The 17,522-nt window shown below is 35.6% G+C and overlaps 1 protein-coding gene across 1 annotated transcript in view; it reads left to right on the plus strand.

The window, feature by feature from the left end:
• Positions 1-17,522, plus strand: part of LOC306874086 (catenin alpha-2-like) — a 488,426-nt gene that overhangs the window by 102,800 nt on the left and 368,104 nt on the right. Inside the window, exon 6 of the mRNA XM_079423823.1 lies at positions 1,178-1,444. Coding sequence (XP_079279949.1) covers positions 1,178-1,444 — 267 coding nt within the window. The remainder of the gene's footprint in view (positions 1-1,177; positions 1,445-17,522) is intronic.

The raw sequence follows: 17,522 nt of genomic DNA on the forward strand, positions 1-17,522 counted from the left end.
CAACACATTTTAATTTATCATTATTTAAAGGAACACACCACTTTTTTGGAAATAGGCTCATTTTCCAAGTCCCCAAGATTTAAACAGTTGAGTTTTACTGTTTTCGAATCCATTCAGCCGGTCTCTGGGTCTGACGGTAGCACTTTTAGCTTAGCTTAGCATAGATCATTGAATCGGATTAGACCATTAGCATCTCACTCAAAAATGACCAAAGAGTTTCAATATTTTTACTATTTAAAACTTGACTCTTCTGTAGTTACATTGTGTACTAAGACTGAGGGATAATGAAAAGTTGCAATTTTCTAGGCAGATATGGCTAGGAACTATACTCTCATTCCGGCATATAAATCGAGGAACGTTGCTGCCGTACCATGGGTGCAGCAGGCGCAATGATATTATGTAGCACCTGAAAATAGTCCCCAGCTAGGTAACTAGTTATGATTATAGCTGGGGACTACTTTCAGGCGCTGCGTAATATCATTGCTATCATAATGTTTTTCTTTGTTTCACTTTGGAGGGAAGGGGGATACATTTACATTATTCATGCAATATGCATTATTTTCGAGGTCTACTATGGTCATATTTACTCATCCTAATGTTATCTTACGTGGCTCACTAAGTATGCACAATAAATGGATATCAATAAATGCCATCAACTGCTGAATATAAACCCCCCAAAATGATTTTTTTTTTTTCATTTATAAAAATGCTACATAATGTATACAAGGCAACCAACTGCACTCAATAAAACATTTTATTATATATCCAGGGAGAGGGTAGAATTTTTTTTTTCGTTGAATAGGCAGTCTTAATAGAAACTAATTCAGGGTTTAATAATTTGTTTAGCTTTTATATTTTTATGTACACAAATGACTACAATTAATTTGAGGTAAATTTAAGCATTCTGACATCTGACTAGGCAGCTAGTTAGTTGTTATCTAACTACTATTAGAATTTAACTAGCTATTATCTAACTATACAATGGTCAATGGGCAAATGCACACACAGTTATTTTAAAAATGCCCTGCGTGTGGACTGTTCACATAAAACACAGATGATTATGTTTTAAATTAATATAAACATTAGCAAGAAAATCGGATGTCCAAGAGTATATTAGATCTGTGCAGTGGGTCTTAAAGTGACAGGTCTAAAACATATATTTGTATGTGTGTGCCAGGAGTTGAAGGACCCTCAGTGCAGGGACGAGATGGCGGCGGCTCGAGGGGCTCTTAAGAAGAACGCCACTATGCTCTATACTGCCTCCCAGGCCTTCCTGCGCCACCCCGACGTGGCTGCTACACGTGCCAACCGCGACTATGTCTTCAAACAGGTCCAAGAGGCCATTGGGGGCATCTCCAGCTCTGCCCAGGCCACTTCACCCACCGATGAGAAGCACGGGCATGCTGGCATCGGCGAGCTGGCCGCCGCTCTCAATGAGTTTGATGTGAGTACACTCGGTTCAAATATTGTTTATTGCAGTATATTAAGTCTGCAATGACATCATCTGTAAGTGATGCATTTTGTTAATAGTTTTTCAATGTTTCAGAGCTTCTCCACTTGAAAGTTAGTGTGTATACTTTGAAGTATGCTATTTATAAATCGTTGTAGTCCCTGTAAGGTGTCAACACTGTGGCTGTTTGGTGCTTTGAAACCAAGTCCTGCCCCAAACTCACGACACTGGCAAAACAAAACAAGCAAACAAAAACAAATGTAGATGTAGAACATATATTTAAAATGTATACTTCCAAGCACAATAATGGAAAACCATCATAGAAATATTAACTTACTGTGAGAGACTATATTTGGAATATTAGGCTGCCATCTAGTGGTTATGAAGGTGATCATAAGTACTACTGTTTGCAAATGTTACAACTATTTTTTGAAAGAATGTAGTAAGTAATGCTGTTTGTTTTAAAACTTCTTAAAATATCTGGAATATTATTTGTCTGCCCTCTGTTTCTCTTCACCAATACTTTTTTCAAAATTATATCTGTTTTAAACATTTCAGGCGCATATTTGACAGACTAAATAGTAATGTATGTATATAAATGGTGTCAAATCTATTTGTACGCTCAAATGAGATGAAGACTCACAGTTTTAGTAGTTTAGAATAAGCTGTTTATGTTGCCTGGAAGCAATGCTGTGCCACAATGGAAAGACATTCATCAAGAGAAGCTGTAATTAAAACATAACTAAAAAAACAAAGGCCGTTCCATTTCGCTTTAGCACAAAGGTGCTTCTTGAGAGCAAAAAAACTAATTCAAGTCCCCATGTAATATATTAAACATGTTTATTCAATGCAAAATATATATTTTTTATGGGTGCAGTTCTCCAGAGTGCACTTCACCTGGTGTACCACTAGGACATATAGTGTGACCAAAAAACCTTAAACATTTTGACAATTTTATTGCCACGGGCACTTTGTACTTGTCAAGTTAAGAGAATAGGTTTACTGCAAAATTATTAGCATTGAAATTTGAATTACTAGAACAGGTATTTGAAAACATAGTTGCTTTTTCTTTCTAAACACTCTTTAGTCTGAGGTGACTGTTTTTCTCTGTATAGCAGTGACACTCAGTGGCTGTTTGTGGGTCGCTGTTGTTTTATTATTATTTTTTTTTTTTTTTTTACTATTATAGCATTGACTAATATTTTGATTTAGCTTTTTCATATTTTTCATTTTAATTTTAGTGTAAGTTTTAGTAATTTTATGTGCTTTGTTGTTATTATTATTATTATTATTATTATTATTATATATTTCTAATAATCATTTCGTTTTAACTTGTAGTAATTTTAGTAGTTTAACACATTTTAATTAGTTACCAAAGCAACATTTCTAATTCGTTTTTTAAGTTTAAGTTTTCCATCTAATTTAAAAAATGTATTTTATTGTATTTCAGATTTATTTCAATTAACTGTTTTTTTTTTTTTTTTTGTTAATATAGAAAATTTATAAATCTAGGTAAAACACCAAGCCTGAAGCCATATTTGTGATATTATAATAATTTGTCAACACCCTCTAAATATAGATGACTAGAAATAAAAGATAAAACTTAAGCCTAAAATAATTAAAGTAATAATCAATGTTTTAAAATACTTTCTCCTATTCTAGTATATTATGATGTAGTAGCCTGTAGTATAGAGCGATACTGTGGCTCTGTTTAAACACTGCTCTGTTTATGTTTATTGTAAATTGATAAATATATGTTCTTCTTTATAGATGAGTATCAGAGTTTTAATTAAATTACAGTGTGCATTATTTACCACATATTTGTGAATGCAGTGTATTTTTATAGAGCAGTGGTTCTCAAAAAAAAATTTCCACTGGGTCACACTATGGTCCAAGTGCAAGTCTCACAGGCCACACACATATCATTTACATATTACATCACCAAAACAAACCAAACCAGATTTATAATATTATAGCCTAAATATTATGATATCTAAACGATTACATTTATTGAATTAAATAAAAAAATAATTCTACTCAGCATTAATAAAACAGCTGATGCTGTCGGGAGCTGACCAGTTTTGTGAAATTCGTCTCAAAAGGGGTAACAGCACAGTGAAGTTGCGAGTCTGTAAGTCTGTAAGATGCACACGGAAGCGTGGCTTGATGCGCGACGTTGCAGAAAATGTGCGTTCACAAATATAGCCTATGTTGATCCAAATATGGAAAGCACTTTCGATTTTAATAATCTGAGGTTCTCTCCAGAGATGTTTCGCCACATTTCTGCAATTAAAGATGAGTGCTGCGTAGTATGGGTGTTTCCTTTTGCCTGAACATCTTCAAGTTGATGCCGAAAGTCCAGCACTCTCCTTGCCTTCACTGCTGATGCTGCGACTATTCTTGTTTGAATGTGTTCCTTCGCTGGCATTTTCCACATTTCGTTTTTCTCCCTTAATAACAAATTTGTCCATTCTGATGCTCAATTTTACCAAACTAATGGCTGCTGATGACTATTTTAATTGAATTCTGCCAAAGTTCGTGCTTGTAAGTGTTCGTTAAGTGCGTAACGTTAATTACATGAGTACATTGGTCTGCTCATGTCTGAAAATAATATATCAAAAACAAGATTATTTTACATAACAAAAACATTATAGCTTAAAATGAATTGTAAAACTGAAAGTCATTTTTTTGTGTGTTCAGCATGGTGGGTCTCATTTAGATTTGTGACGGGCCGTGGGTTGAGAACCACTATTCTAGAGTATCACACTGCTAGCTATGCAGTATTACCATGAGTAAACCACTTAATGGCTGGCAATAGCCGCTTTTCCACTGGCGGGCCAGTGTGAGCCAGTGCTTTAAATGGGCTGGGCGGGACTCATAGCCTCGGACCTGTAGCACCGAGCCCAAAATCACGATGCGTTTCCACCGTCGGGCCAGAAGCTCTGTAGCACTTCACTAAAGCCAGCCCTTTACACGCCTCTCTGGAACAACTTCACGCAACTCTATCATTTGACCAACAAAGAGAAGTTATCAGAAAACTAATATGAAATAAGTCACTGGAACTACTGCGATCACAAAACGAACATGATAAAAGCGGCCATTTGTTAAATGCGTTTTGTCAAAGATTTAAATCCAAAAGTCAAGTCACGTCAATATTATTTGTATAGCACTTTTAACAATGCAAATTGTGTCAAAGCAGCTTTACATCGGCTTGATATAAAGCTGGGTGCCTTTAAAACAGCTTTACAGTATTTAGATGGGGAAATAGTTTGTCGAAATAGTGTCATTCTCCACTGGGCAGAAAAAATCAGCAGTTTAAATCTAGGCTAAAACAGAATCAGATTGTGCAAAGGACTCATCTGGTTCCTGTGGTCTTGTCCCGATGGCCATCTTGGAGTCTGTGAAGACACTCGCTGCTGTTTGAAAGTGAGTTTTAAGCTAAAATTATGTTAAAAGTCTTTAATGCTGGTGTTAGCTGTTATGAAATGATCCACAGTGCTGACGCTCTCAGACACGGAGAAACTCCACCTCTGTTCATAACCACTCCTCTAGCCCGTTAGCCCGCTTTGGCCCAAGGTTTTTGTCAGGCCAAAAAACCCGGGCCATTGGCCCCAAGGAAGCACCGACGAGGCACGATCAAGCCCCGGATGTGACAGTGGAAGCGCGACTGGCCCTGGCACGCACTAGCATGCCCGCTTTTTGCCTGACAGTGGAAACATGACTATAGTGTGCTTTCTGGCTGAGCCCGTGGCATTTGGGGCCGGACAGTTTGACAGAGGAAGACAGGGGTCAATGGAAGATGGTGGAGTGTTTGGGAAGCCTGTTTCATTGTTTGTGTGATTTTGTTTCAACATAGTCATGTAATGTCTAAAAATGCACACTTTTTACAACAAAAAATGTTTTTGTACATTTTCACAATTTCTTCTCCATCTCACCATTTCTTGCTTTCACTCAGTGTATTTTGCTTTTTAGAGATGGCTGTTTATTGGTAGTCAGTGTGTAAATATAGATTTTCTCACACCTGCTGGACAGCATTAGACTGTGTTTGTCAGTGATGCATTTGGTTTCTGGAAGAGGAATCACAGCTGGAGGTGCGAGACGGGTGTGAAGTGTGGAGGCATCCCGCTAATGAACCTCTGCCTCCCAGACCTCCTGCATTTCTCATGAAGCTCAGACACACTGCTCAGCCAGCATTCACACTCTTATTTAACAGAGTGAATATGCATGTGGATAGACATATCCTGACAGAAATTATACATCTGTTTGAAAATTCTGTGTGAAAATTTGTCATCTGCTGGGGAATGTTCTGCTTTGATATTCAGTCTGACCTGTTTTGAAGTAAGGTGTGTGTGTGTCTGTGTGAAGGGCCAGGTTTTGCTTGTGTTATGGCTCACTGCAATCTGTGACATGCTGTGGAAAAACCTGTAAAGAACTACTATTGTATGTCGGGTATTTCATGTTTGCGTGTTGGTGACATGCTGAAAGACGCTGGCCTTTTCTTTACATTTACTGGTGTTATACTTTTAGTCCTTTTCATTATGACCTACGTGTCTCCATTTTGGCAATTTTTTATATTTTATGTTATTTCTGAAAATATAGGATATGTTTAAGACAAGCCTAGTGAAAAATAAATATACTAAAATATATTCGAAGTACATTTATTTCATGCTAGGTATACTACAAATACATTTACATATTTATGTACTTTTGGTATAACTGGCATACTTAAAGTCTGCTAAATTGGAACAACTAATTTTGTACTTAATGCACTTTAATTGTACAAAAGTATTACTGAGGTCCAACTAAATATATACTCAAGTGATACTCCAGATAAAGTTAAATTAATCAAGCGATATGTCAGTAAATATGTTAATAGATTTGAACTGTACTTAGTTGGAAATAAATGTATGTTAAATACATTTTATATTTATTTTTTTACTAGGGAAGTTTGTACAACATTTGCCTTTATAAATATGTATTATTACGTATATATTATTAAGTACATGAATATGTAAATGTATTTGTAGTATACTTAGTATGAGATAAATGTACTTCATACCTATTATAAATATATAATGTATTATTAAAATTAAATTCCCATTCCTGCATTGCACATAACTGTTTCTACCATTGTTACAAGGTCACAACAAGAGTCCTGTATTGCTAAATTCTGTATTACTTTGTGCAGTCAAAGTTACTAAACAATTTTGTCCCTCTAGTTCCAAGTTTTAAACCTTGGAACTTTAAGTCTTGTCCCATAGTCTTCCTTTGTAAGTGTGTTCCTGTTAACATGATCGCTTGTTTTTACAAACTGGGGGATGATTCCAAATTACTTTCTGCGGTAGCTTAATTGTCAGAACCTCACAGATGCTGTCGATAGAGCTTAACTGGTATTGAACCCAGGACTGCTTCAAAATCTTAAAGGAAAGACGAAACGGCAGAGTAAATTGAAGATAAAGAACATGTAATCCTTGTTTGTGGATCCAAAGCTTAAAAACTTTGATTTTATTGGGTTTCTAAGCAGAGTGTTACACAATTTGACTTGGAACTCACCAGAGAGCAAGTTGGCATTTGTTGCAGTTCATGCAGCATTTAATAGCTTCTGTGGAAATGACTTGTGGCGCTATTGGGATGTTTATCAAATCTGTCGTGAGGAAGTTTACAGGGCTGAGGGATAAAGAGAGACATTAGCTCTGTGCCAAAACCTAGTAAGTTAAGGCATTATAAATGTATTCTTCAGTGAAGGCAATCCCTGAATACATTTCAACAAGCTCAATTCAAAATGTAATTATGATTATAAATAAACATAGTTTATTATTATTAGTAGTAGTAGTAGTAGTAGTAGTATTTGCCTTGTCAAATGATTAATCGCGATTAATCGAATCCAAAATAAAAGTTTTTGTTTACATACTATGTTACTGTTTTTATTTATTATGTATTATATATAAACGCACACACATACAGTATATATTTTGAAATGATTTGCATGTCTATACATTTATATTATTATATTTGATATTTATATATAAATATATTTAATATATAAACATAGCATATTTTTCTTAAATATATACATGCATGTGTTTTTATTTATATATGCATAATGCATATACAGTACACAGTACACACTCATATATTATGTGCAGAAAAAAGTTTTATTTTGGATGCGATTAATGACGATTAATCGTTTGACAGCACTAATTATTATTATTATTATTATTATTATTACTATACATTACTCTTTGAAAGTTTAGGGTTGGTCAGATTTTTTTCAATAATTTTGAAAGATGTCTCTAATGCTTACCAAGGCTGCATTTATTTGACAAACACATAAACAAACAAACAAATTAATTAATTACAAAAAAAATGTAATTTATTTTTAATGGTGCAGCTGAATTTTCAGTAGCCATTACTGCAGTCTGCAGTGATCCTTCAGAAACCATTTTAATGTGCTATTTTTATTTCATATTTATTATATTATATTATATTAATACTCAGAACTATCAATTAATATACTTCTTATTCGAGCATCACGCAATTAGCTTTGCAACATGATAACGTCGGGCATTTATTCAATGTGAGCCCTGCAAACTTACTCTCTTACAAACCTAATCAAACCCATAGCAGCCTGCTCAGTGAACAATAGGGCTTTACATCATTTTGATGATAGACAAACATTGAGCATTACATTATCGCAGCAGCCTTTGTAGTGTACCATTCTCACACACACACACACACACACACACACATTCATGCCTGTTGTTTTCCTCAGAGTATTCCTTGTTCAGTTTTGACCTGCAGGATGTCGTCTCTGAGCAAATTGAACGGAGCATCAAAGAAACTGTCTATCCCCCATACAGCCATTTGTTTACCAGCGTGCTTCAGTCTTAAAAACAAATCAGCGTCTTGAGCATGTAGGTTTCTCTCCATTAAAGTGCCTGTTTTGGACTGCAGTTTCGATTGCAATTGCTGCTGCTGCTATTGTTTGCTTTTAAAATGATTGCATATGCAGTATTTTTTTTTTCTTTCTTTGAAGCCTTCTATGATGTCATATTGTCATGCTGTGGATTATTAGAATGTGTTTATTAGAGTGTTGACTGTGTGTCTTATGGAGTGACGCAGTTGTGTCTGGCCACACACACACCATTGGTCAGACTGTGCAGATCACACAGTAAACAGTAGGGGGCAGTGTTGCACCACTCCTGAAATCCCTATCTGTCTGAACAAGTGTGATTCATGTTGCTTCTTTCATGTCCTCTTTGGTTTGGTAGTCACAGACCAGACTTGCTCAAGTCTTTCATTGCACTCGAAGCTCTGTATTGATACTGTATCTCAGTGAGGATTGGTATTGGTTGAGTGTGTGGTGACCTTCTCAATGACCATCTTATCTACTCAGAGGAGCCCACTGTGAAAATACCTATCATCAGCACTCCTGCGTTCTGCAGTATTCTCTAATATTCTTCATCCCTTCCTTTGTTACTTTGTTCTCTTATTCATTGTTTCCTCCATTTTTTCCTTCCTTCCTTTGTTTTTTCCTTTCTTTCCTTCATTCCTTCTTACTCCCTCCATTTGATTCTGTCCTTCCTTCCTCCTCATTTCATTCATTTCTATAATAAATAAAAAGAAAAAAGATAGAATAGAAAAAGAATAGAGTAAGCTAGTGTTAGAGGCTTTTTTGCTTTTTGTTAATTGTATAATATATAAACACAAAACAAATAGATAGAATACAAAAAGAATAGATAAGCTAGTGTTAGTTTTTTTTTTTAAGAAAACAATTTGTATTAAAAAAAAAATTGTAATATATCTTTATTATAATTTTAATATATTTAATTTTTCTTCCCCTATTATTCTGTGCTTCCTTTCTTATCTTCACCCTTACTTCATTGTTTTCTTCCCTCATTTCATTTTTTTTTAATTACTTAATTCTTTTATTTATTTTCTGCGTTTATTTTTGCCTTCCCTAGTGAAAAATAAATATATATAAATGCATTTGAAGTACTTTTATTTCATGCTAAGTATACTACAAACACATTTTTATATTTATGTACTTAATAAAATAGACTGAAATTGTACTTTTAGTATACTAAACTATATATTTAAAGTCTGCTAAATTGGAACAACTAATTTTGCAATTAATGCATTTTAATTGTGCGGAAGTAGTGCTGAAGTCCAATTAAAGATATACTTAGCATATTTGATTGTGCTAAAGTGTAACTATTTCAAGTATACTTCTAGATTTTTTGCATTTAAAGACTGATATTATTCAAAGATCATAAAGTTCTTATCAAAAGTGACATTAAAACACATTTTAGACTTAACATTAAGAATTATGCATTGTGCACAAGTAATATGCCAAATAAAATTTTTAAAGGAGTCATATGACATTGCTAAAAAGAACATTATTTTGTGTGTTTGGTGTAATTCAATGTGTTTATGCAGTTTAAGGGTAAAAAAACACATTATTTTCCACATACTGTACATTATTGTTGCTCCTCTAAGTGCCGCCTTTCTGGAACGCGTCTATTTTTACAAAGCTCATCGTTCTGAGAGGCGAGGACTGCTCTGATTGGTCAGCTATCCAGTGCGTTGTGATTGGCCGAATACCTCAAGCGTGAGACAGAAATGTTACGGCCCTTACCGTATTGTGATGCCGTGTCCCGGAGCAATGACACAAAAACAATAAAACCCATTATAAACGAGACTGTTCTGGAACAGTGTTGTAAATACAACTTAACCACTGATTTCTAGTTGTGTCCTCTTTTGGAAGCCCAAACACAGTACTTTCTCTTTCACAACAAAACACAGCGTCTCCACGACATGGCGCCGGCGGCATCAACAATACTACAGCGAGAATAATAGTTCCGCCTTCTTTCTTTGCGTATACATTTGGGTGGTGTTTTGCAAATCTGCCCACACCGTGACATAGACATGTGGGGGCGTGTTTGAATGAGGCATTTTAGGGGTGCGTGGTCGAGTCTTAACTTTGATAAAGAATATCTCTTTGGTTTTGAGACTTTAGTCTTTGCAACTTCAGGGATCTTATCTATGCACAAACAGCTTGTAAAAAGAGAAAGGAAAACTTGAAATCGCATCATATGACCCCTTTAAATCAGTAAGTCTCGAGTTATCTGTCAATAAATATGTTAATAGATTTGAACTATATGAAATAAATGTATTTTAAATATATTACTTTTTTACTAGGGTTCCTTCCTTCCCTCCTTTATTTTCTTTCTGTTCTTCACTTCCCTATTTTTTTTTTTCAATTCTTGTTTTCTTTCTTTTCTTTTTCCTTCCTCATGTATTCTTTCCTTTATTCATTTTGCTTCCCTCCCTCCTTGTGTTTCTTTTGCTTCCTTACGCTCTGCTTGTTATTTATTTATTTTTTTTCTTGTTTTGAAAATTCCCCTCTCATACGTGCCCACAATCATTTCAGGTTGCTGATGGAAGTGTTCTGGGAAAAGACCCCCCTCTGGCACACACACACACACACACAAAGTGTCTGTAGCAAAGAAGTTGTCATCTTTTATTATTTTTGCAATGTGTCTTTGCCCCTCTGGATTTTAGAATAGAGATTAGGTGTAGTTATTATGTGTACACAGGTGTGTGTGTGTGTGTGTGTTAGTGTGTGTGTGTGTGTGTGTGTGTGTGTGGTGTTGTCAGTTCATGACCTTTCCTCGTAGTTTCATATAAGTGGTTAGTGTAGCTCAGGGCTGCCAGGAAATAATCTTTTTGTCAGAATTGTCTCATTTCATGACCCATTCACATCTTCTACTATGTCACTTCCTGTGTAAAATGATGGAAAATCCGAAATGGAGAGAACCCCCTGCTATTAGATTAATCTGTAGTACAAACGTACCTGTCAAATTAGCGCTCACACCTGACAGACCACCAATGGGGCATGTCAGATGAGCTTCCTGTGCTCCTTAAATCATATTATGTCAGTGCAGTGACATGGAATAAATAATCTTTATATAAAGGCCAGTACACAACCTAGACCAAACACTCTCTCTCTCACACACACAAACACACACACACACACACACACACACATGTTGGTTTTTGTGGTTTATGGGGACTCTCCATAGGCGTAATGGTTTTTATACTGAACAAACTGTGTGTGCTATTGCCCTACACCTAAACTTAGCCCTCACAGGAGACTTTGTGCATTTTTAGATTTTCAAAAAAACACCATTTAGTATGTTTTTTAAGCCTTTTGAATTACGGGGACATAGGCAGTGTCCTCATAAACCACCTTCATATTGTAATACCTCTGTCATACCCATGTCATTATACAAATTTGTGTCCTCATAAACCACATAAACATGCACACACAGACACACACACTTGCTACAATGTTGAATGGATATCGGCTAATGAGAGCAAAGGTCTGGTTGAAGAGGAACTTACATTTTAAAATTGTAAACAAACTTAAACAAGAAGTAAAGAAGTAAATCTATTTGGTTCTCTGTTTATAAAAGTCATCAGAGGGATGCTGAAATAATTGGTGGAAAATTTGGAAATAATGACAAAAAAAGAAAGAAAAAAAGAAAGAAAAATTGTACATGGTCAATTGGATGCTGTAGTTTTCATGTTTAAACATGCTCATGCTAGCGTAAACCTCAGTGTCGTGCACACATGCAGGCAAGCACACATATACATGTGCACAGGGAGCAGAGAAGGCTAATATATGGATATGTATTCATTGCAGTTGAATAAGGTGTAATTGCTATATCAATCTATTCTCTTCATTTCTGTCTGTCTTTGCAGGCACACCCTTTATTTGCCCAGCCTCTGCTTTTCCTGTCCTTTATTTCCTTTTTCTCTCTCCCTTTTTGGATTTTGAGAGGGGATTTACAACGATTTAGGATTACTAGGGAGCATTGTTACGGCTTATATTGAACATAGCTTCATTGCATATTGTAGTCATCTGGAGTCAGAAATGGATGGAGGACATGCATACAAACACCCACACAACAAAATCCCACTTTTTGATCTCTGAAAGTTTCAGTTGTATGCCTGTTTTGGGCCTGAGTGTGTAGACTTTAGGATTAGAGTGGATTAATCAGACACAGCAGTGGGTTTACTAGTGCATGCCTAGTTCCTCAGACCTTGGCTTTTGGTCCTCTTATTTCTGCAGAAGAGCCAAACCCTTTCACAGAGGTTACCCAAAATCAATATCAGTCTCTCTTTCTGTGTGTTGAACATATTTAGTTATTTATAGGCCAAAGAGCAAAACCCCCTAATCTCAGCAACAGTATGGTTCTCTGAATAACAGACATTAGAGTTTCACAGATGTTGAGATTAATAGGTTTTGTTTTTTCATAGTCAACTAAGACAGACTGTTTATTATTAAAACATCTCAGCTTCACATTGCATGCCCAAAGACCACCCACAGGTTTTCTTATTTAAAGAATAAACCAAAAAAAAAAAAAGTTGGGGTGAGAAATATTTACTTAGTTCAAGATGTATTCTCTGAAAATAATTATTATGCTACTTTGCTTCCCACATATGTTTGTTTTGTTTTTGAGGATATTTACATATAAAGAAAGAGCAAGAGTGTTCTCAAACCATCAAGCTGTATTCTGATTGTCTGACTGCTATGTAGTTTCCATGAACCATGACATTTATTAGTTCATCTGAAACCAATTTCGGGTTTAGCAGTCCTAACTGTCATGTTAATTTAAAATAAACGGTAGGGCCCTATGAAATCCGTTTTAGTTATTTATTTTAGTTATTTATTTTCCCAAATTCCATTCCAAGAAGAGGGCCATTCAATCCGCGACCGAAGCCGCAGAGAAGGCCACAAGGTGGCTTTGGATCAAGAAGGCTGATCCGTGGACTGCTACTGGGATGCAAGTCGGGGCTTGATCAACCCCGGCTGGGTCGCTTGGGCGAGGGTGTATGATGTTGCGAGACCCGAAACACCCAGTGACCCCAGTATACATCACTGAGAATGTGTCCCAGTGCATCCATGAGATGTTTCTTGCACATTTTTATTTTTTTCCAAATTCTGTTTTTTCAATTTTATTTTATTTTTTTCTGAATTCTATTTTTTTTTTTCCTGTTTTAATTTTTCTAGCCCCTTTTTTAATGGTTACATTAAATTGTATTAATCAAAAAGCATGTGTAATTGAAATCATGAAACCTACACAATCAGCTATTTATTAAAAGTTAAATAAAAATTTTATTTTTAAGAGTATGAAATATGTTTTCCACCTCAAATTCACCAAATTCTGTGTATTCCATTAATTTTTTGGATTCCATTTTAATGGTTTCATTACATATTATTAATCAAAAGCATCTGTGAATAATTGATTTTATTCAAAGCTAATTTATTAGTAGTAGTATTTTTTTAGAAATAGTGTTTTTTCTGGTAAATATTTTTTCTTGTAAATTTTCCTTAAAAATAATGTTTTAATAATACTTTTATTAATAGTAGCACCATCTTTACATTAAATAATATATTTCTTTCAGAGTGTATTCAAGTTAAACTGAACTTTTATTTTTATGGGTTGTTGTGAAGATCTTTAAGTTTCTCTGTTTATATGATATGACGATTGTTTTTTTCTCAAAATAAATGGTAAAATGCTCATGAAGTGACTCAGAGCAGTTCTAGAGATTATGTTCATGTGTTCATGTACTCATGTATTGGAGCAGCAGAAGTTGAAAACACTGCGTGCTTCATTATGTTTGTAGAAAATGAAACTGTGCCATTCATTCACACAGAACTTGCAGAATTCATATTTAAATAGTATTTTGCAGCTTACTATTCACAGACACTATATCAAATTTTGATTTAATCGTACTGACCTACTTTTGATTTATTCATCCAAAATTTGGCCAGTTCTGTGACATTCCGCATTATACAGTAAATTCCATTTTTATGGCTGGATTCCGCGATTCTGGCCATAGGGCCCTAAAAAAAACTGCAAAGTGGACTAAACTTTAAAATATAATGATAGGTTAATGAAATACTGCCTAAAGACTTCATTGTTGATTCATCCATGCAGGTTGATTTGATGGACTTCCATCTTCTTTGACAAATGCTACTGTAAAATCTCAAAAACAGTCAGTTTTAACTAACGTTCATTTTTCCAAAAGAAAAGTCGCATTGAACATTTCCGGTGCATATTGTCCTTCAAATGTGCAAAGCACTTCTGAAGTGGAAGTGATTTTGGGTGGAAAGACTGAGTATTGTTAATAAGAGGTTTTGACGCTGACCCCCACCAGCAACAGTCTTTTAAAGCTGTCTAGTCTCACGCTGTTCTTATGTAGTGCAGCAGAGGGGTCTTTTAAAAGGTTTTCCTGTCTGAAACCAGCTCTTCAAGCGCTATTCAAAAGGAATGGTGCTATCTGCACAAAGAATGCATTTGATGCTGGCACATACTTTATCCTGGTCAGGATGCAGCAGAATATTGCACACAATGTAAACAATTATACCTTTTTTCCCTTTTTTTTTTTTAAGAGATCTTTGATCTATAGAAGTGTCTTCAGAACATGTCTGTTGACTTGTTTAAAAACAAGAAGTCTGTACAAATCTTTTTAAAGAAATAATACATTTGTGACCCTGGACCACAAAAAACTTTTATGCCAAAAATCATTAGGACATTAAGTAAAGATCACGTTCCAAGAAGATATTTTGTAAATTTCCTACTGTAAATCTATCAAAACTTAATTTTTAATTAGTAAAAAGCATTGCTAAGAACTTCATTTGGACACATTTAAAGGCGATTTTCAAAATATTTTGATTTCTTTGCACTCTCAGATTCCAGATTTTCAAATAGTTGTATCTCAGCCAAATATTGTCCGATCCTAGCAAACCATACATCAATGGAAAGCTTATTTGTTCAGTTTTTCAGATTATGTAAATCTGACCCTTATGACTAGTTTTGTGATCCAGGGTCACATTTATTCAGCAAGGATACATTGATCAAAAATACCAGTAAAGAATTTTAGATTGTTACAGAAGAACAGCACAAGAAATGTATTGTGAGCACCAAATCAGAATGATTTCTGAAGGATCATGGCACTGAAGACTGGTGTTATGGCTGCTGAAAATTCAGCTTTGCCATCTCAGGATATATTAACAATGGAAACAGATATTTTAAATTGTAACACTATTTCACAATTACTGTTTTTCCTGTATTTTTTGATCAAATAAATGGAGCCTTGGTGAGCATAAAAGACTTATTTCAAAAACAATTAAACTTTTGAATGGTAGCGCATATGAAAGACATATGAAAGCAGCTATCGCTGCTCTACATAATGAAGCAGTTCATTCATCCATGGGCCTGGAATATATTTTGGCGCTTAAATCGCACTTGAAACTGGCTGAGGCTGAATTTTGGCTGTCCTCACAGTGTCTCTTGTGTAAAATCAGCACGTCTTGTTCTGTGAGTATGTAATTCTTTTCACAGTGGACATTGTAACCTTGAGTGCGTGGCACACTCATTAGCATTCATCGGATACCACTACATTCTTAAGGCCTTCATGTGATACTATGCTAGTCAGTGCACCTTTTGGGTTGGCTTTCACATCTTCCCCTTCACGCTGGTTTGCCTTGAAGTCAAGGTCAGCTATTCAAGGATTACAGGAAGCCAGTGTACCCACTCATATGTTTCTGGAACAGCTGAGACCAGAACGAGTGTGGAGCCTAGGCCAACGCTAAACCTTCCTGAACCGAATGAGGCGAAGAGATTGGACAGGGATATTGAGCTGACTGCTTGGTTCTTGCCAAATGCAAATGCAGCTTCTTTTCCTGGCAGCGTGTCCAAGGCTTCTTTGTGAAAGTTTCCCACGTCTCTTCACCAGCCCAGGTAAAGAAACTTTATTCAGGAATATCTGCACAGCCCACCGGGATGCTAGACAAAACCTGAAAAAGAGATTACCGGCACCACCACAGGCCAGTTTTATCTCCTTTTTGCAAAGCTTTTTTCTTAAATCACGGCAGTAATGCAAAATATCATGCACCCTGTGGTCACAACGGAAATCTACAAACCTCCTTTTTTACTCAAAATGTTTGCTGTAGAATATTTAATAGAAAGATAGAGAAGCCAAAGCTTTTTTTTAAGTCTGTGTTGTACAACATCAGAGCTGATTTACGTTTTTTAGATGGCTGTCTTTTTGGTAACAGAGGGAACGTGTTATTGCCTTCTGTATGGATTGGCAGTATAAATGTCATTGACTACACTTCTCAAGTGTTATATATGGCATGTCATCTTATCGTGTAGCGTAACATGAAATGACCTCATCTCCTCTTGAATTATTTCAGTCATATAAATCACACTTCCTTGGCCTTCCATATCTCTTTTCGGATAGAATATCAGTCATTTTTATTGAGGTATGCCCAGCATATTGATTGCTTTTGATTTCACGTTTTGGCACGTTTCAACTGCCTGCATGTTTGATATAAGTTCAGGCCAACAGTAAGTTCTGTCCCTGAATGAAGATGTTCTGGAAGACTTGTGCGACTGAACATTCTAACACTCTTGTTTGTAGTGAAGGTGTGAGACCAGTATCCTCCCAGACTATATCTGTCGACCTGCCTATCTGTCTGGCTGTGTCTAGGTGACACATTTTAACATGTAAGTTGTGTGTGTGTCTGAATGTGGACATTGTCTTTGGGCCAACACTAGTTTTATTGCTTTTCCTTCACAATGTCAGCGAGCAAGGCCACATCATCAAGTTGTCATTCCCCAAACAACACTCATCTCGCGAGTTTACAAACAACACATCATTCTTTTCCACATTGCTGTCAAACTCACCTCAATACACAGAGGAACCCATGTTGGATGTTGTTCTCCCTTTTTCTGATGTCACTGATTTTATTTGGCCTAATAGACATATTTAACATCATTTTACTGTAATCCCCAGGTGTTCAGTGCAAGGTTGGACAAAATTCAGAATTTGTGTATCATTCTAGTGTTGTATCATTTAAAGGCTTGTAAACCTTTATACTTTAGGTCTTTTAAACTTTTTTTTCCTTCTGAAACTTTCAAACAAGGCTTTGTCCAGCCAACATTCAAAGTTGGTCTTGACACACATCATTTTATAGTTAAAAGTACAGTTTATT

Source organism: Barbus barbus (genome assembly GCF_936440315.1).
Source record: "Barbus barbus genome assembly, chromosome: 8".
In the NCBI taxonomy this organism is placed as follows: domain Eukaryota; kingdom Metazoa; phylum Chordata; class Actinopteri; order Cypriniformes; family Cyprinidae; genus Barbus; species Barbus barbus.